Source organism: Rhinatrema bivittatum, chromosome 13 (assembly GCF_901001135.1).
Source record: "Rhinatrema bivittatum chromosome 13, aRhiBiv1.1, whole genome shotgun sequence".
In the NCBI taxonomy this organism is placed as follows: Eukaryota; Metazoa; Chordata; class Amphibia; order Gymnophiona; family Rhinatrematidae; genus Rhinatrema; species Rhinatrema bivittatum.
This window is the reverse complement of record NC_042627.1, coordinates 61,314,950-61,342,854: the sequence shown is the minus strand read 5'-3', so window position 1 is coordinate 61,342,854 and position 27,905 is coordinate 61,314,950. Positions and strand designations below refer to the sequence as shown.

Genomic DNA, 27,905 nt, shown 5'->3' with positions numbered 1-27,905 from the left:
GTAAAATAAGATAACACTAAACAGGAAATAAATCATGTGCTTGAATATTCTTAAAAAGAGGAAGCCCAGATATGATCTAAGAAAGTACACATGGACTGAGCTGCTGAGCAGAAACAGATAAAGAACTATGACAGTCCAACTGACTACCCATAAATTGAAAAAGCAACCTTTCTAGCATTTAAAAACAATATAAGTTCAGAGGAAAGAAACATGAGGATGAAGATGGCAAGATTTTTGCATTATGTGGTTTATGTTACATAGACATCACTGATACTTTTTTTTTTTGTTTTTTTTTTTTGCTATTGGCCACGTAAATGGTAATCACTGTCAGCTGGAAACCAACCAATCCACTTTTCAAATCTCTTAAGTCACCAAGATATGGGAGATCTTGGTGATGGTAAAGCTCACAGCCCTTAGGAGCAATACCTATAATAAATAGTAAATACTATGCAATGTGGTGTCCTGTTACTGAAGGTGAACTTTAAGCAAATCTGTTCATTTCCTTTCCTTGAATGCTGACAGACCAATCCTGACAAAAGGTTATACTCACTCATCAACAGATGGCAGGCAGAGAACACAAGCCTTTCCTGATGTCATGTTCCCCTATATAGCTAGGTGCACCAGGAAAGGCTATCAGTACTTTCTTGCCCAAGCCTTTGTCTATAAATATTTTTCAATCCCTACTCCACCCCAAATATCTAAAGAAAAATTTTATATATACTCATCCACCTGCCATGAATAGGCTCTCCTTTCTTCCTTTTCTGGAGAATTTCTTCTCTCCCCATATGCCGATACTAGGGGGCTTCCTAAATATTTATGAACAAGAACCAAGAGAAAAAGAACAAGAAAAGCACTATGGCCACTCAGGTGAGTTCTGGATAGGTCTGTCAGGATTCAAGGAAAGGAAATGAACAGGTAAGCTTAAATGTCACCTTCCTTATTATCCTGCTAGACCAGTCCAGATGAATGGGACATGCCAGAGCAGTACCTAACTTGAATGGGGTGAGGCCATTATGACCTCCAGGATTCTCGTGTCAAATACCACATCTTCCTTGGCTTGAACATTTAACTTGTAATGCTTAATAGAGATGTGAATCGGAACCGGAATCGGTTCGGTTCCGATTCAAATCTTAAAATTTTTATCGTCCGGCCAGATTGGTTTTTTGTTTATCGGCTGCGCCCGATCCGATAAACAAAAAACCCACCCTGACCCTTTAAAACTGACCCCTTAGCCTCCCCCACCCTCCCGACCCCCCCCCCCCCCCAAAATGTTTTAAAATTATCTGGTGGTCCAGTAGGGGCGCGGGGAGCGATCTCCCGCTCTCGGGCCGTCGGCTGCGCTAATAAAAATGGCGCCGATGGCCCTTTGCCCTTACCATGTGACAGGGTATCCATGCCATTGGCCGGCCCCTGTCACATGGAGAGAGCACTGGATGGCCGGCGCCATCTTTAAAAATGGCATGGGCCATCCAGTGCTCATACCAAGTGACAGGGGCCGGCCAATGGCACGGATACCCTGTCACATGGTAAGGGCAAAGGGCCATCAGCGCCATTTTTATTAGTGGCAGCTGACAGCCCGAGAGCGGGAAATTGCTCCCGGCGCCCCCACTGGACCACCAGGTAATTTTAAAATGTTTTTGGAGGGGGGGGGGGGTCGGGGGGGGGGGGGAGGCTAAGGGGTCAGTTTTAAAGGGTCGGGTGGGTTTTTTTTTTTTTTAAATCGGGCCATCGGCGCCATTTTTATTAGTGGCAGCCGACGGCCCGAGAGCAGGCGATCAGTCCCGGGGCTTCCACTGGACAACCAGGTGATTTTAAAACATTTGGGGGGGGGGGTTTGGCAGGGTGGGGGTGGGTTTAGGGGTTGTTTTGGTGTGCCAGTTTTCCCGCTCTCCCCCCAAATAACTCCCGTTAGTGGACACAAACCCGATTTAACGATTTTTCACGATAAATCAGGGGAATTTCTATTGTAATCGCACTCTTTAACGATTTTTGCCGATTTAAAAAATATCGGACGATATTTTAAATCGTCAAAAAACGATTCACATCCCTAAAATGAATTAATATAAAGAAGCCAATGTGCCTGCCTTACATATGTCCTGTGCAGAGACTAATCTTTGCTCTATCCTTGACGAGGCATGTGCCCTCATGGAGTAGGCTCTCAGCCCCTCCAGGTCCCTTCTGCCTTTTCCAAACTAAGCTGAGGCAATTGCCTCCTTAATCCACATCGTGACAGATGCTTTTGAGACTGCCTTCCCCTTTGACCATCCTCCAAAGAGGGTGAACAGCCTATCTGACCTCCAAAAGGTTTTCATGACTTTCTGGTATCTAAGCAGTGTCCTACACACATCCAGAAAGTGTAAGGTCTCCCTTGAACCTGTATACTCCCTTCTGAACATGAGCAGTAATATCACCTTATTCAGAGGGAACTCTGACACCACTTTCAATACAAAGGAAGGCACTAGCCCAATGGTGACCAGACCCTTCAAAAACACCAAAGAAGATCTCTGGAGTTTCGAAATTCTTTTGGCTGAACAGATGATCACTAAGAACTCCATCTTCAATATTAAAGTCCTTGACCGATGCCCTACCTCATTGGCTCAAAGAGGGGCTACTGCTAAGGATCTCAGATCCCAAGATGGGATCACCTGGTGGATTGAGGCTGCATGCTTCAACCCTCTGAAAAAACGTGCTACATCCAGGTGTGAGGCCAAAGGATCACCCACAACCTGATCCCTAAAACGTGACAAGGCTGCCACCTGTATCTTTAAAGAATTTAGTGCTAAACCCTTCTCCAAACCAATCTGCAGAAATTCCAGGACTGAAAGCAATTGAGCCTCGAAGGGGAATACATACTAAAGATCATCCATATTATGATGTATGCCAATAAAGTGGATACTTTCCATGCCTTCAACATCATCCCAATTACTGCTTCGAATAGCTATTCCTTCTCAATCTCTTCCTTTCAACAGCCTGGCCGTAAGATATGTTGCCAGATGCACTATTGTCACCGGAGCCCGATAAAGAATCTCCTTGCCGAAGCAAGTCCGAGTGGTTCCTCCTTCTTTAACTTGATCCAATCCACATATCAGAGGCACAGGGTAGATCATGATCTTTTGGAGAACCCACCCTAATCATAAGAAAGGGAGGGAATATGTATAGAAGCTCATTTGATGACTAAGGTTGGGTCAGAGCATCTCTCCCTTCATGGCTGACAAAATTTGCTACCTTGGCATTTTAGTAGGTTGCCATTAGGTCCCAGTGGGGAGTCCCCCAGCTGGACGCAATCTGGATGAAGGCATGTTTCACTAATTCCCATTCCCCCACGTTCAAGATGTGCCTGCTCGGGAAATCCGCTCTTTTGTTGTCCACCCCCACTATATGCAACACTGACAGTGCCTCAATGTAAGATTTGTGGACCTTTGTTGCTCTGGTGAGGTTGTCTCAACCCTCAGGGAGGGCCCTGTAGATCCTCACCGACAGCTGTCAGACGTGAACAAGAGAAAGACTGGTCAGGATCTTTACCTATACCAGCCCCTTTTCCCTTGGGTGGAGCTCTCGGGTTCTGGGGGCCAGCAGGTCTTAGGTGAGAATCTCATACCAGGAGGCTAGATCATAGATCCAGAGTTAAGCTAGGGTCAGCGGTAGGCAGCAGGCAAGAGTGGTTGATATTCAGGCTGGCAGAATGTAAGAATGGTCAAAGTCTAGGCTGAGGTCAGAGGCAGGCAGAAGGCAAGAAGAAAGAGAAATTAGATTCAGACATCAACCAGCAAGGACATTGAACTGTACAGTCTGTGACGACAAATAAGCATGGGGGTAACTTGCTTGATGCAGTGGCTACTATCCTTAAATAAGCCTGATACTACACTTCTCATGCAATTCCAACATTGCTCTCTGCTTCAATGACAGGGGGTGGAGGGAAAATTGGACTCAAACAGTAATCAACAATGCCTCCACTGCTTCCTGAATGCACTGATGCTATTCCTGCCCGAGGTCCCTAGCAGGCCTTCAGTTCCTCCCCATTCAGATGCCAAGATGGCTCTTACCTCTTCCAAGCTCTCACAGTTCCTGCAAAAGGAACCTGTGACTGTACTTTGCTGCTGGCTCCCATGTAGTCCTCCAAGAGCTTAATTTTTATAAGAAGTTGAAGTTATGGATATTTTTTAAATTTTGACACCTGAGTCATCTTCTTTGGCAATCTTTCACAGTTGAGGAAGATTCTTCTTCTATGACTGTCCTATCTGTGGGTCTGAAGAGGGCTGATACAAAATGGAAAGGCTCTGTCGCAAATTGGCCAGCTGTTTCTGAGTGGAATGTAAGGCCCTGGGTTGTTGATTCAATCCATTACTCACTTTTCCACTGTTTGTTGCCATTATAGGGTTTTCTAAGTGCAGAAATCCTTAAAGCACATAGTAACAGTAGAAATAGACCAACCAGACCATCCAGCTTGCCTACATCTTCTGTCCATATCACTAAGGAATGGATACATTCCAGCTGCCAGCCACAGAGTGTGACGATCTGCAAGATATTCCTCCCTATCTAAAAGTCTTTTTGTCTTCCTTATTTGTAGTCATTTTGGATAGATGAGCATACAAGATCCCAGTTATTTCCCATCACTAACCACAAGGCTCTATAATAAGATAGCCAATAATGCTAACTTGGCCATTGCCCAAACATCTGGCCTTCCAAGTCCCCTGTATAGCTTGTCACACAGACCGAGCTTCACGAGTGACTGCATTGCACTAAGTCTTCTAGGTGTTTCTGTACTTGCAGCCTGCCAGAGAGACCCAGCTGCTAGTTTGACTATATCATCACAGCCTGATCTAAACAGCTACCTTTTATGAGTGAACTTCCTAGATCTTCTGCATAGCCTATTAGACAAAGCAGGCTATGTGAGCGCTTGTATTTCTGCTAAGACTTCTAGTTATTTTGCAAAAGGCATCAGAAAGAAATAAAGAATCAACAACATAATCCATTTCAAACATATCTTTAATAGTCCATGAAAAGGAGGGGAAAGGAGTGTCTATCAAAGAAAGAAAAAATTTCACAAAAGGAAAAGAAGGCATTAAGAGCAGAGCAGCCAGAACTAATTAAATGTGAGAAAACCCATCAAGATAACCCATGGGAGAAGATGTTACAGGAATCAGACTTGGACCCATACTGAATGACAAAAAACAAAAAAGCAGTAAGCTGGGGAGAATCAAAAAATAACAGTTTTCGATTATGAGAGTTCAGGTTTTGCAGCTTGGTGCCACTTTTGTCTTAAATTATCCATGTGTGTTATTAAATATCAGGGTTTAAAATGTTTCTTTTCCTTTGAGTACCTCGTGCAACATCAGGAAAAAAATCATATCTTTGAATTAAAGAACAAAATAGTTTTACAACAACAAAAAAAAAAAAAAAAAAAAAAGCTCTAGGATGCATTCTTTATCAGGCTCTAAAACAAACTTTACAGTGAGTGTTGAAAATGTAATCATATCTGTAGCCCCCTGCTCCAAGGCCTTGGAAGCATCCAAAAAAATCAAAAGAAGGTTGAGGAGTCCAGCAGTGGTCCCAGATCCTACTTGTTTAATCGAGGAAATATAGTAGGCTTTGGAGACAGGGGGACACGCATTTTCTAGCATCTTCAAAATCTCCATAAAATGTTTTAACAACAACAAATGAGAAGTGGAAATCTTGGGAAAGTTCAAAAAGTGTAGCAATCGGCTCCTAAGCAAATTCTCTAAACATTACAGCTTATTATTTAATAACTAAATTTTCCTTAACTAGGGCACACTCAGCTTCCTGCTGTTTCCCTACTTTGGTCTCAGTGGATACTATATGTTGATTATGATTGTTACACCAGATTACAGCTCTTTAAATTTATTGAGAATTTCCTATAATTGTAAAGAAAGTGCTTCTATCTAGCTTGACGAGGATTGTACAAAGCATAGATGGAGTAAAAAACATCATACATAAAACAGTAATACAAGGCAAGAATATGTGAATAAATATTAAACTGTTAAGCTTTATATGTTTACCCTTGGTGTTGTGTTGGCTACTGTTCCCCTTTCTCTAAAGTATATTTACTTTTGTTTTAATTTTAGGTCCCTCTGGATGCAGCCCTTCCGGCAAAACACTGCCGTTTTGGGGGACTGTACTGATGTGAATTACCTTTAAAATAAACAGCCAGCACTTTTGAAAATCTTACCTGTAATTTTGGAATATTTAAAGACTGAACAGTTTAATATTTAGTCACATATTCTTGCTCCATACTCCAAATCGCTTCAGTTAGGCCCTCAAGAGTTATTGCTTGGGGTCATACTAATGTGGATTTCTCACCAAGTTACTGGGTTCATTTCCACAATGAGTCACCTAGATGATCTTTCACAACACTCCCTCCAAGATGGATTGTCTCCCCAAAGTGATTCCGGTGTTATTCATGCTGGAATCCCACAATGGGTCAAGCACCTTCCCTCTCTGCCGACTCATGGCATCTGCAAAAAAGACCCAATATTATATAACATGTAACCAAATCCAAATAATATAACAGGTCTTATATTATTTTGACTCATGGCATCTGACATCATCAGTCAACACCTTTGTCAGATCCCTGCCAGAGCTCCTATTTGGGACTGGGATTGTGGGTGTCTCTCGCATCTCCAGGCTGAGGAAAAACTCAAAGACCGAAGTCTCTTCCTCTCCTTCTCCACCCTGAGCCAACAGAGTATCCAAGGATGACACACTAGAGCTCACTGGCTGCTCTAGTTTGACAAAGTGGGTATCCATTGGGCTGGGAGATTACACAGCCACTGCAGCCTCAGGATCAGTTCATTTTTTATTTATTTATTTAATTTTTTATTTATATACCGGAATTCCTGTATGCAATACAAATCAGTCCGGTTTACAAGTAACGAAAAAGTTGCCCTGGTCTGGTAGATTAGACTGGGGTTTTTTACATAGAACATAGAACAATAACAATCAACTATTGAACATTCATGACTTCCCCTTACATTTAACTATTGATGCATGATCTTTGAACCTGCTTACAATACTGCCTCCATGTCCTCCACCATTTTGGACATGCCTGCTGCTAATCAAGTCTACCATTGCAGCCTGCCAAGCAAACCGTGTGGATGCACATGTTTCCACCATAACTTTCATATTAACCAGACAGTTCCTCCGTCTGGGGCAGCCCTAGGCATGAGGGTATTACTGTTAGTCTGCTAAGTTTACTAGAGAACATGTATCTGTTTGTATTTATATTTTAAAGTAGTTATATTCATTGCTACTATCTAGTTTTATTATTTGCTAGATAGAATAGCTTCATTTCAAGCAGCATGTTCTTTTTAGAACAATGGGATTACAGCTGTAAAAATGTGCTTGTGTACTAACTAGCTCCTGCTCCTAAATGTAAAATATTTTAAAATAAGAAACAAGGAAACAGACAAAACAAGACATTACAGTATCATGCATAAAACAGTATAACATCAAAAGAAATATTAATGCATATTAAAAGGACATTCAGATGTGATAGCTATAAGAACATAAGAACCCCCCTCCTCAACATATAACCTAAAAACCACAAACAATCCCATCAATGAAAACACCCAAGACCAAATAACAGGATTGATCAGTTAATGACGTAGCTCTAGGTCCCACGAAATAATGCGTTTTTCAATTGGTTTTTTTTTTTTTTTTCAGTTTTATGGAACAAAATAGTATGATTGCCAAGCTATATATCAATAATGAGAAAGTCCCAGAATGCGATGTATGCCGAACTGCAAACAAATTATTTAGGAACTGATCCTTCCGCCCACCGGAAGCCTGATTACCCTCGACTGCGGTCCTACACCATGAACAGAGCAGCAGCTACTACGATAGGTAAAATTCTGACCTCGTCGGTTTTATGGCAAATAAGCAGGAGCCCGCTGGATCCGCAGGATGGGGTAAGAGGACCGTTTGAGATTCGCAAGTCACCCATTGCTTTCCTAGAAGGGAGGAGCGTGAGCGCCCCGCCCCGCCCCCTGCCGGAAGTTTGCGAGGCGGAAGGACGTCACCGCTGGGCTGCGTGAGCCGTAAACAAAAAGCGGCAGCTGCGGCTGTGGGTTGCCGGTGGGGGCTGCGCTTTTCGGGGGATCTTGTATAACTGACGTCGGCGCTTTTAGTGAAGGACGCGCGGGTTTCCTTCGGAGGCCATGGCCGCGGCGGGAGGGGTCCCGCCTCCGGAGGAAGACCCGGAGGGCGGCGGTGGCGGTGGTGGAGGAGGAGCTTCAAACTTCCCGGCCGGCAAGGCGGCCGGGGCCCACGGCGGCTTCCCCCCGCCCTTCCACCGGGAGCCCATGTACAACTGGCAGGCCACCAAGAGCTCCCTGAAGGAGCGCTTCGCTTTTCTCTTCAATAACGAACTGCTCAGCGACGTCAGGTTCGTAGTGGGCAAGGGCCGGCAGGCCCAGCGCATCCCTGCCCACAAGTTTGTCCTGGCGGCCGGCAGCGCCGTCTTCGACGCCATGTTCAACGGAGGCATGGCTACCACTTCTGCCGAGATCGAGCTGCCCGATGTGGAGCCCGCGGCTTTTCTGGCGCTGCTCAGGTGAGGGCCACTGGCGGGACGCGTTTGAAAGGAGGCAGTGGGCGGGAGAGATCACCGCTTGCCGGAGCCTCTGAACAGATTCGGTGATGGGAGAGATCACCGCTTGCGGGAGCCTCTGAACAGATTTGGTGATGGGAGAATATTTAACAAACAGGAAGGTGAACTTTTTCAGAGAAAAATAAATTCAAGGACAAGGGGGTCAAGTTGGAGAAAGGTTTGAAGGGAAAAGTGGAACTCCTACTTTTCTGAGGGGGTGGGAAATGTCTGAAATAGCCTACTAGCTGAGGTAGTGGTGGAAGCTAATAATAAAACACTTAAGCCTATTGGGTGTAGATAAAAATAATAACACAAGGGTTGAAAGTTGAGTGTTAAAAAAAAAAAAAAAGTGAGCGAATGGATGGGCGGTGGAAAATTAATGGATGCCTATAAAATAACACCTGGTGTTATTGCTTTACAGACTTAATGGTTTGAACATGTATATCCGAGAGTAGAGGTTCCCAACTGTTTTGGTAGTGTGGATCCCTTTTCAACCTCCAAAGCATTCATGGAACACCCCCCACATGCTTTTTAATTTTTATCTGCCATTGTCATATATAGAAAACATATTAATGTAATAGTCTGTTCATATAATTATTTATAATTCATAATAATTAAAACTTATTAAATAATGCTTACTGAAATTAAATACCTACAGTTGCAAAGCACAGCAATAATTGTGCAAGAATATACTCATCTTCATTAACTTACATACAGGCCGATTCAGTAAAGTTGGTGGGAGAGCGGGCGAACGCAGGCCACTCGCTTGTGCGTGCGATACAGTATTTAAATGAGGCCCAGCAGTAGAAATGGGCAAAAGGAGGCACTAGGGACACTAGTGCCTCCTTTTTGACAGGAACGGTGGATGTCTGCAGATTTGACAGCCGATGCTCAATTTTGCCGGCTTCGGTTCTTGAGCCCGCTAACAGCCCCGGGCTCGGAAACCGGACGCTGGCAAAATTGAGCATCCAGTTTTTGAGCCGCTGCCCAACTTTCAATTTTTTTTCTTAACTTTTTTTACTCTTCGGGACCTCCAACTTAATATCGCCATGATATTAAGTTGGAGGGTGCACAGAAAAGGGTGCACAGAAAAGCAGTAAAAACAGGTGCCAGAAGAAATTAGCGCCTACCTTTGGGTAGGCGCTAATTTCTGAAAGTAAAATGTGTGGCTTGGCTGCACATTTTACTTTCCGAATCGCGCGCAAATACCTAATAGGGCCATCAACATGCATTTGCATGTTGAGGGCGCTATTAGGTGTTGCGGGTTGGACGGGGGTTGGACGCGCATTTTTCTCCCCTTACTGAATAAGGGGTAAGGGAAAACGCGCGTCCAATGGCAGCGCACTGTACTGTATCAGCCTGCTTGTGTAAATGCAGGCAGCCACATAGCTGGATCTGGATTTAGAGTAACTGGAGGGAATGGACTGGTGAAGATAGACTGTGGAGAGAGAAAGAGACTGGGGATTGACTGGTGGGGCTGGACTGTGGAGGGAGAGAGATGGACTGGTGGCCTGAGTGCTTGATGGGCAGGACAAAGGGAGGAAGAGAGGGGGACTGGTTGGGATGGTCTGAGGAGCAGAGAGAAAGTTGAAGAGCGAAGGAGAGATGTTTGAGACAGTAACAGCTCTACCTATGAAAAGACAATACTGCAAATATTACAACAGGCCCTAAAACAATAATACACCTCCTATTAAGAAAACAGAACAAGATCCCTTTATCGAAACTATATGCTAGCAGAATACCTTGCTTAAGTCACACATGTAGAACACAAACAGACCCTCACCAAATACAGAATAAAGAGACCATAAAGGAGGGGTCACGTGTTGCTGTGCAGAGGGTAGCATATAAGATCTGTTTCTCTCGTGCTATCTCACCGCTACCTACCCCCATGGGCACTTTTGTCTTGGCATATTTTTATCTGCTTTTGGATTAAATGACACTACTCTCAGCTGTCTTTTCTCTGCACTGGGTATGTCTGCGTGCCTGGCAAAGAAGGAAAAAGACAAAGGCAAGCCGGTATTGCCAAAGATGGCCGCTAGAAGTGCAGATGGACGTTGCGAGGCTTAGGCAATGCTAGCGGTATCTGAGCTCAGGCTGGCTATAGTGGAGGCTTTAGAGCCTGAATAGAAGAGAATCATCGATAAACTTGAGGTTTCAAAAAGGATGTCTAGTTTTGGGCAGCGGATCATTGAGGCAGAACAGAGGATCTCTGATACTCAAGATGGCCTACAAGCCACACAGTTGGTGGTGACCACACTACAAATGGCTCTGGATAAACAGGTGGAACAGTTAGAGGTCTTAGAGAACAGGGCCTGCCGCAACAACCTGCATTTTATAGGGCTACCAGAATCCCTAGAAGATCGGGAGTTATCTTTTTTGGAATCGTGATTACCCCGTGAACTGAATTTCAGGCAATCATGGGACATTGTGCATTGAGCATGCTCACCAGTAGGGCGCTAAGTGGGCGAACATCGAGACACAGCGAGTGGTGATAGCTCGGCTGCTCAATTTTGTACACAAAGCAGAGGTCCTACAAGCTGTAAGAGCTGGGAAACAGTTCACATTTGATGGGGAAAGAGTCATGGTATTCCAAGACTATTCCTCCAAATTATCAGCACAATGCTGGGATTTTGCTCCTGTTTGCACTAAACTGTTTCAAATGTTGCTCTGCCCTACTCTACCCTGCTAAGCTGTGGATTGGGCACAAGGATGGAGTTAAGTGGTTTACTTCACTTGCAGAAGCAAAAAAATGTGTAGCTGCGTTGGAATCGTAAATGAAGCACAGTCATCCTGCTCCAAATACTTGAAAAGGGCGGTCACATGAGCTACGGGGCTCTTGCGCTTAATTTAATCCAAATTGCAGATGTAACTCTTTTAGTGCTCATTTTTCAGGATGGTCAAGTGTTTTATTGGATTTCCTTCTTGCATAGAAATTTCTGTCTGTTACTAAACATTGAAAGGGAATGTGTTTGTGCACTGGGACCTTTTTTTTTTTTTTTAAACAGAGGTTTGGGATTTAAGATAAGTTGATACTTCTGATGCCCTTCATTTTTTATTTTATTATTTTTCTTTTACTAATTTTTCTTTCCACTGTGATTGTTGGGCATTTTAGTTTGGTCCTTTTTCTTTTTTTCTTGTATTTTGTCTTGTTCATATTTTTTTCATACTTAACTTTCAAATTCATGTACAATTATTACATTGTGATACAAATTGGGAAATCTCTTCTATTTAAAGAGGCTTGAACCTGGTATTTGTAGTATTAGGGTGAGGTATGCCATAGCAAGGAACGTGATCTTTGTACTTGCATTATGGGGTTACTTGGTCTGGGTGTTGTAAAGGCGGGGGAAGGGTAGGGACTGGTGGGTTGTTTTTTTTTCCGTTGAGCAGATGACAATGGTATTGGGATGGTATGTTTTCTTAGGGTTTATTAAGGGGCTGGCTTGGGACTCAACTGTCAGACGCAGATCTTTTGCTCAATCTACCCCGGCAAACTTCGATACGCCCCAGATGCCTTCCTCATCCCATGGACGACGGGCTTACTGTATGCCTACCCTCCCATATACCATTCATATCCAGGACAATTCAGAAATGTATTCAAGACATAGACATGATCCTCATAGATCCAGCATGGCTGAGACAACCATGTAATGCACCATTAACCAACGCTCAGACTTTACTTTTAACCTGGTAAATAACTTTGCAAAACTCCATAACGTAGTAAATACCATTATTTGGTAATTTTGTTCTCTTTGTTAATTTCCTATCGCCTCTTCACTGCTCCAAGTTATGTAATTCCCTGTTTTATTGTAACTGCACCCTTCCGTTCAGCACCTGTTAATGTTCTTATTGTTTCTTCCTTCTCACCCCTTTGTTAATTGTAAACTGGCATGTTGCGATTCCCATCGCGAATGCCGGTATAGAAAAACACAAAATAAATATAAAATAAATATGCGTATCTCATGCGACTTTCCATACGCCCACCAATACCGCTGGAGAACCATCCGCAGCTTTTAACATAAGAAGGAGGCTCCATCTAGTGAATCAATCCCTCCATCTCACAGCATGGAGATTAATAGGCAAATATTAAACCACTTAGGCCTACCTCCACAAGTTGAAGATATTCTCATCGCATCCAGGAAGCCTTCATCCAGACGTAACTATGCTGGCAAATGGCATCGCTATCAGACGTGGTGTAAGCCACGGAACCTAGATCCATTCTCCTCCACCGCCATACAGCTACTGGAGTATCTTCATACACTTTACAAAGCAGTTTGGCCACTATTGCAGCTTTTCATCACTCTCATAATGACCTGCCAATCTCTAACCATCCTTTGTTCTCCAGATTCACGAAGGGCATGTTTCTCCTCAGACCACCAGTGACAAAGCCACCTGTACCATGGGACCTGAACATTATCTTGAAGCAGCTAATGCTGCCCCCCTTTGAACCCTTAGATACCAGTCGCATCAAATACCTAACATGGAAAACTTTATTCCTAGTAGCCATCACATCAGCTAGGAGAGTGAGTTACAAGCCTTAGGTTCACTATTGTCCTTATTTAGAATTCTACCACGACGGTTACCCTTCGTCCTCATCCCACCTTCCTTCCTAAGGTGGTCTCCGCTTTCCATCTCAATCAAACCATCACTCTGCCCATTTTCATGCCAAAGCTCATACCAATGATCGTGAGAAACCTCTACACTCACTGGACTGTAAACGGGCTCTGGCTTACTATAAACAAAGAACTCAATCTCCTATGCAACCTTCTCAGTTCTTCCTTTCCTTTAATCGAAATGATCCTGGTCAACCCGTCTCTAAGAGAACCATTGCCAGTTGGTTATCACAGTGCATTCTATTTTGTTACAACAAACGATCAATCAAACTTCACAAGAAGCCTCAGGCGCACCAGATAATGCACCACTGCAGCATCAGTTGCCCACTTGAACAAGGTTCCATTACTGGAAATCTGCAAAGCGGCAACTTGGTCGTCCATCCATACCTTCATGTCGCACTATTGTCTACAACAGCAAACGACCTCTGATGCAGCGCTGGGCACAGCAGTCTTGTCTACTCTTCAAAACCAATGAGACTGTCTACCATATGTGTTGCTGTCCTGAACTTCAAAAAACATACCAAATGGACACAACCCGGGAGCTTGGGACTCCAGACAGCATGGCTAATTCAGCCCTGCTATCAACGGGGGAAAAAGCATGTTTGCTTATCATAAACACTGTTTCCGTAGATAGCAGAATGAATTAGCCATGCGATCCCTCCCTCCTCCCTAGACAGTCCCACAAAGGACACCTTTTTATTACCTCTTGCTTGGCTACAAATAAACTGAGGAGAAGAGGGGAAACGTGCGGGAAGTTCACCACGCAGTCGCACGGAGTCAAAGCTCTGTGACTCACTGAGGAAACTCTACTTCGGGTCGTGACGCTTCCCAGACAGCATGGCAAATTCATCCTGCTATCTAAGGAAACACTGTTCACAGTAAGCAAACTTGCTTTTTTTCACTCAACGCACAATTAAACTCTGGAATTTGTTGCCAGGGGATGTGGTTAGTGCAGCTAGTGTAGCTGAGTTTAAAAAAGGATTGGATAAGTTCTTGGAGGAGAGAAGTCCATTACCTGCTATTAAGTTGACTTGGAAAATAGCCACTGCTATTACTAGCATCAGTAGCATGGGATAGACTTAGTTTTTGGGTACTTGCCAGGTTCTTATGGCATGGATCGGTTACTGTTGGAAACAGGATGCTGGGCTTGATGGACCCTTGATCTGACCCAGTATGGCATGTTCTTATGATTTTTTTTAATAACATTCATATATTCCACATCTTACCAGTGCCCACCTTGATTGGTTGAACAGGCCAGTTAATGAGAGGAGATGAGGATACTGAAAGCAGCAGGTCCCAATGGTTTTAGTAGTGAATTCTATAAACATTTTGTGCAGCCACCTCTTGCCACCTCTTTGCAATCTGTTTCAGGTTTTAATGGAGAAGGGTGAATATCCAGCAGGTGTTAATATAGCTCAGATCATAGTTATTCCTAAGCCAGGTAAAGATGAATCTCTGCCTGCCTCTTATTGACCTATTTCCCTTTCAAATTTTGATCAGAAGCTACATGCAAAAATCTGGGTGGATAGACTGGTTTTTGTTGCCCCGTCTTATAGCAGGCGGACAGGTAGGCTTTGAACAAGGGTGCTGTGCCTTAACTAATGTCCCCTGGTGATGACTGCCTTGATGTGTTGTCAACAGCAGAACAAACCCTTTTTGGTAGTCAGTTTTGATGCCGAAAAGGCTTTTGATAGGGTGGAGTGAGATTATTTGTTTACAGTTCCGGAATTTATGGGTTTTACTGGCCTCTTTCAGAAAGTTGTCAGATTGCTTTATTTTCACCCAGAGATATATGTCTGGGCTAATGGACTTCCTAGACACCTTGGAGGATCTTTTCTGCCCAGATCTCAGCAAGCGACCTTTTTGCAGCTGCAGAAATCTCTGAGGAACTGGAAGCTCGAGATGGACCGTGGAATCCTTGTACAGAGATGGTCTAAAGACAGTGGTTTTGCAGTTACAGGGGAAATGATTAATTTAAAGGAACTTTCTGGTAACATGTCTACATGAACTTCAGCATTGTTCTAGCTATTCATATTTGTGGACATTCAAGGATATTTAGGGAGAGGGTGGGATTCTGGGTTTGGAAGCAAGGATGACTTTTTCTAAAGCTTATTTTGTTTGTGGGTTGGCAAGCTCTTTTAAGCTGTGTGTGACCAGGTCTGGAAGCTCATCCTTGGTGAAGAAGCGTCTCATGGTTCGGTGGGGTTCTGTCCCCGGAGGGAGTTCCCCTTCCTCCAGGTGTTCTGACTCCTCATCTGAGATGTCTGTGTCCCCGAAGGTGGGGCTTCTAGGCGGTGGGATCACTTCCCTGGGCATAGAGGGTCCTGGCATGTTGAGGTCCTCTGGTGGGGCCTGTGACCGCATTGTAGGAGGCCCCGGTTGCATGTGGACGAAGTACGCAGACCTTTGAAGAATTCCACCCAGGAGATAGAAGCTGGGTCTAGAACTAGGGGGCACAGTGTCCCTGGGGAGCCCTGTTTGAGGGGGGGTCCCGCTGTGTGATGCTAGGTCCAGCATACCACTCGAGAGGCTGGGGTCCGGTACCGGCTGGGGAGGGTCATGAGTTGGGTCCCCTAGGGCCTCTTCGCACTGTATACACAGAGCTGTGGCATGCTGGGCAAAGGCCCTGAGCTTTGAGCTTATTTTCAGGTGCTGCCATGGCTTGTGCGCATACAATACAGTTGCGCACATACAGGCCTATCCTGTAAAGTGCGGCCGTGTTTACCCTGCTCCTAAGCCGCTTCTAACTCACGTTTCGGCCGCGTTAGCCCTTCCTGGATCCCGAATCCCCTTTAACCTACTCCTACCGCGTCCTAAATTCCCCGGGTAACCCCTTCCTCCCGCGGCATGCATATTGCATGCAAAAGAGCGAATTAGCTATTCCCCTAGCATCCCGTAACCCGCGCCCCGACTAACGCTACCTTTCCCTGCCGTTTTGTCGCGCGTTTAACCTGCAAATTTACCGCCTACCCTGACCCAGGCGGTAGAGGCATGGGTAAGGGTAGGTGGCAAGCTTTCCCCCAGCCCCCGCTCACCTGCCCCGGCCGCGATCATGGGTGCCGGTCTCCGTGGCAGCCCCAGTCCTCTCCCCTCCTCCAGAAGCCAAAAAAAAAAAGCGAAAAAAAACGTTGCAGCCCCCCTCCGATGTCCGGACTGGGGCTGCCACGGAGACTGCAACGGCAAAGCGACTTTTCAGTGTCCCCCCCTCCTCTCGGAGCAGGGCGCGAAAAGCCGCCTTGCTCCGGGAGGAGGGGGGACACTGACAGCGGCGAAGCTTTCCCCCAGCCCGGACACCGGCGAAGCCAGAAGACAGCGGCGGAGAAACGGCGAAACGACTTTTCAGTGTCCCCCCCCCTCTCGGAGCAGGGCGCGAAAAGCAGCCTTGCTCCGGGAGGGGGGGGTCACTGACGGCGGCGAAGCAACGGCGAAACGACTTTTCAGTGTCCCCCCCCTCTTGGAGCAGGGGGGACACTGACAGCGGCGAAGCTTTCCCCCAGCCCGGACACCGGCAAAACTTGCTGTTTTGCAGCCATGAGCCAAGAGCAGGAAGGCGAAGATCTGGCTCCGATAGCTCCTCCCGACAAGATGGCCGCCTGCACGGGGAAAGAGTACAATTGGCCGCTCAAGACGTGATGTCACGTGATGTCACGTCTTGAGCGGCCAATTGTACTCTTTCCCGTGCAGGCGGCCATCTTGTCGGGAGGAGCTATCGGAGCCAGATCTTCGCCTTCCTGCTCGTGGCTCATGGCTGCAAAACAGCAAGTTTTGCCGGTGTCCGGGCTGGGGGAAAGCTTCGCCGCTGTCAGTGTCCCCCCCCCTCCCGGAGCAAGGCTGCTTTTCGCGCCCTGCTCCGAGAGGGGGGGGGACACTGAAAAGTCGTTTCGCCGTTGCTTCTACGTTGCTTCGCCGCCGTCAGTGTCCCGTCCCCCCCCCCCCCCCCCTCCCGGAGCAAGGCTGCTTTTCGCTCCCTGCTCCGAGAGGAGGGGGGGGGGGACACTGACGGCGGCGAAGCAACTTACTTTTGCACCCGATCGGACCAGACTTCCTGGTATCTGTCATTTCAAATGACATTTGAAATGACAGATACCAGCGTGGCGTGAAGCCTTAGGCCCGCGCACCCAGGATCCTGTATAGGCGCTCTATCCAGTATCCTGGGTTGCGCGGGACTAAGGCTTTTCGGACGCGGCTTACATTTACATATAATTAGGCTTCAGGATCGAGCGGTAGGTGAGCTGCACTGTGCGGGCGGTAACCGCGGGTGCCATAGGCACTAACGCAGCTCTTCCTACCGCTCGGTACTGGATCACCCTGATAGGTTGGTGCACGCGTGTGGAGAAATGCACACGCTGTTGTGCACATGGGTCGAAAGTATGTGACCGGCACAGTGAGCGCGTGGCTATGTGCTTCGCTTGTGCGCACAAGGTATTTGTGTGCATGGATCGAGACGGCGGACAGGGCAGCGAACAGGGCCAATATGGCGACCACCTCGGAGGGTCTCTATGTGGGGAGGACCCTCAGATCTGACCGGGGTCTAGCCCTGCTAGGGCAGATCAACCCAGTGGCACTGGTCCCGGCTGGCGACCTATGCGTCTCCTTGAGCTTCGGAAACCGGAGACTTTTAAATAGATTTCTACCTTACCTTGTCTTCGGCGCTTCCCGGTTTCGTTCCGGGCGGTCTCCGGCTGCGGGGGGGAGAGGGAAAATACCTTCACCGCCGTGCTCGAGATTGCACTTTATGTCAGGGGCTAGGTCCCTGCCGAGGGTTGGCCGCTGGCCCGAGGCTTACCTCAGAGGGATCGTGGAAATCACCTCAGGAATCTTGACTGGGGGAGGGACCCAACGGGTGACACTGCAGGAGAGCGGGGCTCGTCTGTAGAGGTAAGATTTCTTCTTAATTTGGATTTCTTTGGTAAAATGTACTCTTGATGCTGTGTGAGTGTGCATCGAGTCCCTAACTGCTATGGAGACGGAAAATACTGAAGAGCTGCACTTCCTGCAGGGGTATATGTACTAGGACTGACGTTAGATTGAAATCTGATCCGTCTTCAACTGCTATCAGGAGTACTGCCTGGAGCAGGTGTTAATAGCTGAGCGCATTGGGAAAAAAAAGTACAGAAAAGCAGAAAAAACTGCTTTTCTGTACTTCGTTAAAAGTAAAAAAGAAAAAAATAACCTCAGCCAGCCGCATTGAAGACAGATGCCGATATGCTCTACGTCTGTGTTCATAACAGGCAGACGGCCAGTAACTGCGGGGTTGCATTAGCAAAGAGGCGCTAAAGTCATGCAAGTGACCCTAGTGCCTCCTTGCTAGCACGATCCCCTAATTTGTTTATTGCATTGCGCCCCCCCCCCCCCTTTGCGGGAGCCATGCTTGCGTTAAAACGGATGCTGAAAAGTCAGTGCCCGCTTTCCGCGTATAATATTACATCGGCCCCTAGGTGTTATACAAAAGTCTTCAAAATATCAAACAACCACACCTGTTGACTACAGTAAAATTCTTTAATTTGAATAACTTTCTTGAAAGAAGATAACATAACCATATGCTGATCTGACAAAATCAGGAAATAGCAACTGAAATGATATTGGTCTCTTACTACTTAATCAGTTATTAATTGGAGCTTTGCACTTTTGGGTGGTCTTACTAGGAGCATGATGAATTTCTATATAAGGTGAAACTCAGCTTCTGGCCCCTAACAGCTCTATTAATTATCAGTAACCCCCTGAATAATTTAGAAACTGCAAGAAGCCTCTAGTTCCATAAAAATTCCTACCATTAGCTGAAAATTCTGCTCTGAACCAGTTGGTCAGCATAGACACTGGCTTTAGCTGAAGTAAAGCAAAGCTTAGAACTCACAGCATACATGTTTCCCCTCTGTCTATAACTTTGTGAACCTGTGCAGTTTAGTTAATGGGACATGAGAGAGAGCATAGTCAAATTGAGGTCAGCACTACTAAAAATCTGCAGTAAGGAGAAAGCTTTGAAAGAGAGGCTATTGCTATGATGGTGGTTTTAATATCCTTTGAATAATATCATCTTTCTGATATTTAGCCATTTTAGTGGATTTGTTTCTAGTATCTTAGAAACTATGTACACAAGTTATTGTCTGACATTTCTTAGTGGTTGAGTGTCAACCTTGTGTTAATTTGCATATTTTTTTCTGCTGCAGCACAATTGTATGTAAATGTTCAGCCAGTGACATTTTTGCATCCCTGACAGTGTAATTGATGGCAACTTTTTTACCATGTTACTTTGAAAAAGTTCTATAGTAAATCTATTCAGAGTTGAAGGAGCATGATGTTCAGTTGCTTGGGTTGTTTATATCTTTCATACTAACCCTTTGTTCATGATTTTGTTGGTTCTAGGTTTTTGTATTCAGATGAAGTTCAGATTGGTCCTGAAACAGTTATGACAACATTGTATACTGCAAAGAAATATGCAGTTCCTGCACTGGAAGCCCATTGTGTGGAGTTTCTCACGAAACATCTTCGGGCAGACAACGCATTCATGCTTCTTACTCAGGTAATTAAGTAACAGTTTCAGTGCTAGTGGGGTTTAAATATAGTTGTTGGGTACCTAATACATATGTCTTTTGTACTATTTAGATCTGCAATTTATTCTAGTGTGTATATATATATATATATTCATACTAAGACAAATTTTGTAGAGGTCAGTGGACATATCAAATTATCCCTATGCGAAAGAGATCCAAAGATGGTACATTATTAGCTAGAAATGGATACCTTAATATTCTTGAACATTGGGGGATTTATGAGCACTTTCATTTGCTTGAAAGGATATCTAAATTTAATAGGCACAAATCTGTGTTTATCATTACGAGTCTTTCACTAATCACATACAGGAAACACTTTTTATCAAATGTTTATAATATAACCAAAATATGTGTACAAATCTTCCAAAAAATAGGAATGTATCCCTTAAATGTGTGTTGAAACTATATGTGCATGCTCCCAAAATCTTGTTCGCACAATAAGTAAATCATTTAATTACATAGTCAATATCCCTCCAAATGTGTAACCCTCATAAAAGTGGTCTTAAGCAATGTTCCTTCAACTCTGAAAGATAGGCTTCCTAAAGGTTAATTAACCTAAAAGTTAAATGGGCAGCTTAAATACTCAAACAATGCTCTTTCAATTATCCAGTTTACCTGCAGCTGATCTGAGATGACATTCTCTTTAAACTTGAATTCTAGCAAAAGGGATATCAATCTTCCATATTGTTACAAAGTATAATAAGTTAAAACTACAGTATGATCCAAAAGAATATATGCTTTTTAAAGAAGGCTCATCACAACCATTGCAGGAACACTCCTTACAAAAAAGATTGAATAAACCATATTAAACTTTAACAAATATGTTGAAAAAATAAACCATATTTCACAGCAAAGCAAAATTGATGATATCAGTTTGTTTCACAGCCATGTCAGTTCCTGAGCTTTTCTCACACTGCACAACACTTTCAAAATGAAAATCCATCCAAAGCTATCCCTTTTTTTTTTGAGGAATTAGTGTATATTCAGCCAATCATAGCTTGACACATCTCGTGTGATCAGTCAGCTCGGATATATTTAAGCTAACATAAATCGATATTAAAGAATCATCTGCCAGTTCAGATCATTTGGCATTATTGTTCCCGCCACAATAGGGCTTGATGTATCACCCCATCATAATTTAATTGCTTCCAAAACTACAAATTGAAGGTCATAAACCTTGTGATGCATAATCATCCAATGATTTTAATTTAAACATTTTAGTTTAACAATCCATAGATATAGGCAACTTGCACGTCAACATACATAGTATTTAACAAAACAAAGTGGTAAAGAAAAAAATGTAAAAATAAAATAAAGTACCGTGTTTCCCCGATAAGCCCTAGCTTGAGTCTTCAGGATTTATGGAGTGGGCTTGAAATATAAGCCCCTAGTTAGAGGTGGACACGTGGTTGCACCCCAAGACTTTCCCAACACCCCCCCCCCCCCCCCAAGACTTACTGAAAGTCCCTGGGGGGGGGTTGTAAAAAAAACAACAAACAAACCCTGATGGCCTGCGCCGGCCATCCATTCCTACCATGTGACAGGGACCAACCAATGGCACCGATAGCCCCTGTCACATGGTAAGGGCAAAGGGACATCGGCACCATTTTGATTACTGACAGCCGACGGCCCGAGAGCAGGAGATTGCTCCGGGGACCCCCACTGGACCACTAGGGAATTTCGGCAAATTCCCTGTACGTACCCGGATCAGTCCAGACTGTGGGTTGAGCCTCCTTTCCAGCAGGTGGAGACAGACTCAAACTTGAAGGATATCCTATATGAGGACAGAGCCTATGCTATAACCCTTCAGTATTCGTCTGTCTCCAGCAGGTGCAGCAGCTCACCCTTCGTTCTCTGCTTTAGGCTAGTCAGCCTTTCTTTCTTCTTTCCTCACGGATCAAGCAAGTACTTATTCTTATTTTCCGTCGTAGTAAAGGAACTTTTTCTTTAGTGATTTTTTTCTTTTCTTCTGTGGGAGACTGTTCCGTCTCCCGGCTCTTGCCCTGTATAGCCTGAGTCTGTCCCGCTTCCAGGTGTGGGGACAGTGTCTCTCCGGGTCTCGTCTTCCCCCCCCCCCCTGTTCTGGCTGCCGAGAGTGTTTAGAACCAGACTGCTGCGCTCAGTTTAAAAAAAAAAAAAGTGAATAAATATTTAGAAGAGGAATTTTCACTTGTATTATAAGTTGCAGGTATTCCCCTACCTCCAGCTTATTTGCAGCAGTAGACCAGTATTTTTTTCTTTTTCTGGTCTCAGGAGGCTTGAATCTGCAGCCAGACAGGCAGGAGTCAGCAGGATTCCCCCCTGCTTCACTCCTGGCCTCCAGGCTGTCAATCAAACTTTTTCTCTGCAGCCTTTTTTTTTTTTTTCTTCAGAGCGGCTCTTTGCTGCGGCAGGCAGCCTGCCTCTTCTCTGCCAGCCCCTGTCGAGTTTTTTGCGAGGGGGCTGCTTCTATGCCTCCCTACCGGGTGGGGAAGGTCCCTCCTCGGCAGGGAAGGCAAATTTAGCACGGGGATCGAGTCCCCAGAGCTTGGCCAAGCCGTTCCCAGGTCAGGAAGCCCGGGAACTGTGGCCATTTTGGATTTTATCGGCTCCGTTTTCGGAGCTCCCTGGGGCTGGGGGGCCGAATTTTTTTTTTTTTTTTTTTTTTGCAGCTACCCCCGATTTGAGCCCCCCAGGAAGGGCTTTTTGTCTCCTCCCTCTTCCCCTCCCCCACCCGGGATATTTTGGGCTCGTTTTTTATGTGCATTTTCCCTCCTCCTGTGTAAATCCCCTTTAGCGAGCATACAGGCGGAGGTGGAAGGTCGCCCCTTGACCCCCCCTGCCCCGGGACAAAACAATATTACAAAAAAAAAAAAATGTAAGTAAATAATAAAATAAAATAGCATTTCCCCACTCCGTGCCATTGACAGTTCGGCTGGCTATGGAGCCCCCAGGGGCACGGGTGGTCCCGGAGGTGCCCCCCCCCCGACCCCCCCCCCCCCCCCCGGCGGATCCAGTACTCCCGGATCCTATCGCCAATCCAGTTGCGTAAGCTACCCTTCCACACCTGGTGCCCCAGTCCTGGCGGGATTCAGGTTTTCGGCAAGCACCTTCCCCTTCGTCCCACGCCCAAACAGTTGCGCCTGAGGCATTGGCAGGCTCCCCAGCCGGGCCGGGCCCTGAAGAAGCTCCCCCTCCCGGTGGCATGCTTAGTTTAAAAAAAATAAAAAATAAAAACCCAATAATCCCTCCGTGGACTACTTATGCGGTCGCATTTCAGAAGGTTTTTCCTGGCTTTCCTATGCCCCGGTACGCCTGCTCGAGGCTCAGGTGAAGCGCACTTTGATGTTCTAGCACCGGGGGTGTGTTCCACTATTTGCTGCAGTTACCTGCTGCGGGCAGGTCTCAGATGGGGTCAACGTCAACTTGCCTCTGTGCCCGGGACCTACCATGGCCAGAGGCTTCGCATTCGACCCTTCTCCGCCTCCAGCCAAAGGCGATTGTCTCAGCGATGTCCGCTACACGGCTCCTCTAGCTGCGCCTCTGGTCGGCCGCTCCGGCCTCCACAGCCCGGTGGGGTACGTTGCCATTCAAAGGTAAGCTGTTCCTTGTCCAGGACCTTGAGAATCTAGGGATTCCTTAGGGGAAAGTAAGGGCCATCAGCTCCCGGTGGCCCGTCTGAACCCATCCCGGTCCTTTATACCCTCTCCTCCACGCTTTCGGGGCCAGAGGCGGTATACCCCACGCGGGCACGGTGACTCCTCAGGGGGTTTGTTCCTTCTTGATCGCAGTTTTTGTCGCAGCATTCTTGTGGGCGCCATCCCTTTCGCGAGGGTTAGCCCACGCGCTCAATCCTTCCGCGTGCACACACTCTGGAGTTTCCTTGCCTCATTCTTCGGTCCCCTTCTGGGGCAGTCGCCTTTCCCTGTTCTCCGCGGACTGGGTTCAGATCCTTTCGGACCAGTGGGTCCTCGACGTTCTCAGAGATGGATACGTCTTCGCTTTCCTCGAGTTTGTTGGGATCTTTTTCTGTTTCCCCGTGCGATCGGTCCCTGTGACACCCGGAGCAAACCCCCCATCAAGCTCCTGTGTCTGGGCGTGGAGGCCCCGGTTCCAGACAGCGTACTTGCCGCAGGTCACTATCCTATTTTCTTCGTTCAATCTTAGACCTCACAAGAGTCAAATGGGCTCTCAAGGTCCCGCTTCTCTGCATGGGCATCCTGTGAGCATACTCGTGCCGTCTTGCCCCGGGGCATTCCTCGTCCCCCTCGTTTTTCACAGTGGCATATTCCATTTTCCGTTTCATCGTGGCTGCCATAGTCTCTTCGCGTTCGCGTCCTCCGTCGGGACTTCGAGTTCCGGGCGCTTCCCTTTGGTTCCGCGACGGCACCTTGCATCTTCAGTAATGTCTGGGTGTTGATGGCAGCAGCTCTCTGCCGGGCAGGACTCCTCGTCTACTCTTATCTAGACATCTGGCGCCTCAGGGCCAAGGCGGAGGTTCTTTGCCGGCGGTCGGTGTATCGTGTGCTAGCTCTTCTTGCGTCTCTGGGGTGGATACTAAATTTCTCTAAGAGCAATTTTCAGCCCTTCCCGGAGTTAGAGTACCTGGGAGCCCAGTTCGACACCCGAGTAGGTGAGGTCTTCTTGCCTCGCGCACGGGTCCTCCAGTTGTTCGGCCAGTTTCAGTCTGCTCTTGCTGCCTTCTCAGATGGCTTGTGCCTGCCTGCAGATCTCAGGCTCCTTCGCCCTTACCATCAACCTAGTCCCTTGGGCTTTTCCTCATATGCGACAGTTCCAGACAACTTTGCTGTCCCTTTGGCAGTCAGTGGCGACACAGTTTCACACCGTCCTTCCGTTGTTTGGGCTCTACCGTCGCCAATTTGCTGTGGTATCTTCCCCTCCTTCGTTTGCTACCGGGACTGCCTCTCCAAGTCCCTCAGTGGGCGATAGTAACCGCAGACACCTGTGTCTCAGGCTGGGGTGTGGTCTGCCTCTCCCAGTATGCCCAGGGATCTGGCCAGCGGCTCAGTCTTCCTGGCACATCAAGCGGTTGGAGGCTCGGGCGATGTTTCTCACTCTTCTGGAGTTTCATCCCCTCATCCGTGGCGAGGTGATACGAGTCTTGTCCGACAACTCCACCGCCATGGCTTTCATCCGTCGCCCAGGAGGCGCCTGCAGTCTGCTGGTGGCCCTGGACACCAGCCTTCTCTTCGCCTGGGCCGAGCAACATCTACAGTGCCCGGCGGTCTCCCACTCCGTGGGCAGGGGAATGTTCAAGCTGATTTCTCAGTCAGTTGCTCACTCCCAGGAAGTGGACACTTGACGCAGCCATGGATTTTCTCATCGACAGGTGGTCCCTTTGGCGACTCTTGGCAATACCATGGCAACTTGGTTCTTCCGCTGGAGGGACCACGGCTCGGCGGGCGTCCTTCTCTACAGGTGTGGTCTCTGGTCGGGAAAGTTCTCAGGCGAATAGAACTCCATCTGGGTCCCGTGCTTCTGCTAGGCCGCGCGGGCCGTGGTTCGCAGATTTTTTTCTCATGGCGACAGACGTACCTCTGCAGCTTCACCATCTTCCTCTGCTCACTAGTCAGGGACCTGTATTTTTCGTCCAGGCCGATCGCGCTTGTTTAGTGGCCTGGCCTTTGAACGACGTCTCCGGCGCAAGTGCTATTAGGAGGAGGTCTTCTCCGCCCGGCTGCGGGCCCGGAAACAGTCTACTTCTCTGGACTACGTGCGTATCTGGAACGTGTTTGAGGCTGTTTGTGCAGAGTTGGGTTTCTCAGCGTACTCCGCCCCGATCTCGTTAGTCTTTTCTTCTCCAAGACAGTTTCTCCGAGGGTCTTTCCTCTCGTTCTTGGCACGTTTTTAAGTCTCCCCTCTTGGCTCTATTGAGCTTTATGGTTGCTTGCTTGATCCTACTCTGGTTTTGTTATTTTCTGTTTTTGACATTCGTTATATTGAAGGGTTATAGCATAGGCTCTGTCCTCATAGGATATCCTTCAAGTTTTAGTCTGTCTCCACCTGCTGGAAAGGAGGCTCAACCCACAGTCTGGACTGATCCGTGGTACTACAGGAACGAAAATTAACAGGTAAAAACTAATTTTCCTTTTTGTGGGGTCTGGAGGGTGGGGGGGTTGCAATTAATTAAATTTGAAGGGTTTGATGGTTTTTGTTTGTGGGTTCGTCTGCCGCCCACCCCAGGTTTCTGGCTTCGTTTCGGGGGGGGGGGGGGGGGTGCAGACAAAATAAAATCGGCCCAAGCCGCGGGAAAATGAAATTTCCCACGGCAGGCCGATAACGAAGCCTGAACCGAAAGGTTTGGCCGAAAATTGAATCTGATTGGTTAATGAAAGAGGAGGCGGGCTTAGCCTTGACCTAATTCACCAATCTCTGCTGCTGATGGTACTGTACTGCTCCTGGCTGTCTGTGTCGGTGGCTTGACTGCGGTGAGACGAGAGGACAGTTACGGTAGCAGTGCAGGGAGCTGGGGAAGTTGTGTTTTGGGCAGGGGAGAATGTATGGGATACATTAAAGGTATGTACCAACACTGGTATAGAAAAACTAAATAAATAAACATTAAACTGTATTACCGGTATTGAGGTTCTTGTTATGCCACTGCAGTAAACTGTACTACCAGTACCAGAACATTTTGGCCCTCCCCCCCCCCCCCCCCCCCTCCCCCGCCCAAGACAACATGACTTCAAAAAGAAAGCGCTTATACTGTCGAGTACAAGAGAAATCATGGAGGACTCCCAGGGGAAAAAATCTTACTGCTTTCTGCAAAGAGATGTTGGATATTCAAATGGTCCGAAAATGGTGAGCAGAGTATGATAACCTCAGTCAACAGGCGTGCAAGGGAAATGCTAAGAAGCGCAAGTGTGGATCAGGTCAGCATCCATTATTTCCTGAGCTGGAAGACATAATCTGTGAATGGGTTGCTGACGAGAGCAAAGGCTTTGGTTGTGTGCAGGGCTGATAATCAAGAATTTGCTCTTGTAATGGCGCTACAATTAGACATATCCCCAGAAGATGTCAAAGAATCACATTACTGGCTAGATGGCTTCCTTCAGCAATGTGAACTATCTCTAAGAAGATTCACAACGTTGTTTAAGCTGGACGATGCAGAAGTTATTAAACGTGCCCTTGAATTCATGTCTTGATGGCATCGACTTTTCTCAAAAGAGGAGGAGACCAGGGTTCGAGTCCTGCTGTCGTTCCTTGTGACCTTGGGCAAGTCACTTTACTCTCCATTGCCTCAGGTACAAAAAACTTAGATTGTAAGCCCTCTGGGGATAGAGAAATACCTACAGTACCTGAATGTAAACCGATGTGATATCTCGATTGAGATCGAATGTCTGTATATTAAAAAAAAAAAAAAAAAACAACTTTCCAGCATGATTGCTATGGATGAAACTGCAGTGTTTATGGGCCAAGGATCACAAACGACAATTGATCACCGGGGTGCTGCCTCAGTCTACGTTCCCTCCACTGGTTATGAAAGTGCACGTGTTACCTGTATTTTGGCAGTTCATCTGGGTGGAACTAAAGCCCCACTTCTAATCATTAACAAGGGCAAGATTGAACATGTTTCAGGCATTTATATTCTTGAAACCAGTTAGAAAGTGGGTCGATTTAATGGTGCCGCTTATTTTGCAAGGTGACAGAAGAAGCCTACTAGTCTGGGATTCAGCCAGTACACACTATGCTAAAGACATGAAGAACTTTCTTCATGAGAGAAAAATAGGCTCATTCCTGCGGGGATCATTATTTGATCTCTCTCCAGACTCTTGATATTTCAATAAACAAGCCATTTAAGGACCATTTGCGCATGGAAATGAATGAGTACATTGAAAATAGAATGGATAGGGAGGCTGAGGGACACGAGAGCTCTTTTTTTCCTTGACTCATTACCTGGATTCGGGGTAAGGTGGAGCCCTGCCTGCCCCGGTGGATTTTGCAGAGTGCTTCCTGATTCGCACATGTCATCAGGGAGGGACCCGCCGGAGTTACAAAAGCCAGCCCCCCTGCGGTGCGCAGCCGATGCCAGCGCGCGCCAAAGGGGCGCGCGGCTTTGGAGAATTACTGCCTCTGGACTTTGGCTGATAAGTGAGTAAATTCTAGTTATTTTTACTTAAGTCTCTCTGCCTTCAATCAGAA

General features: G+C 46.5%; 2 protein-coding genes across 2 annotated transcripts in view; one reads left to right on the top strand and one right to left on the bottom strand.

Annotated features, from left to right (window-relative positions):
* The window catches only part of TM6SF1 (transmembrane 6 superfamily member 1), a 188,698-nt gene extending 180,689 nt beyond the window's left edge, over positions 1–8,009 (bottom strand). The window contains exons 1-2 of the mRNA XM_029575931.1: positions 7,874–8,009; positions 6,319–6,473 (exon numbers count right to left, since the gene is read on the bottom strand). Coding sequence (XP_029431791.1) covers positions 6,319–6,335 — 17 coding nt within the window. The 5' untranslated portion in view covers positions 6,336–6,473; positions 7,874–8,009. The remainder of the gene's footprint in view (positions 1–6,318; positions 6,474–7,873) is intronic.
* A 10-nt stretch (positions 8,010–8,019) lies between these two features.
* BTBD1 (BTB domain containing 1) overlaps positions 8,020–27,905 on the top strand; it is a 40,610-nt gene continuing 20,724 nt past the window's right edge. The window contains 2 exon segments of the mRNA XM_029575935.1: positions 8,020–8,569; positions 19,579–19,735. Of these exon segments, the coding sequence (XP_029431795.1) occupies positions 8,175–8,569; positions 19,579–19,735 (552 nt within the window). The 5' untranslated portion in view covers positions 8,020–8,174.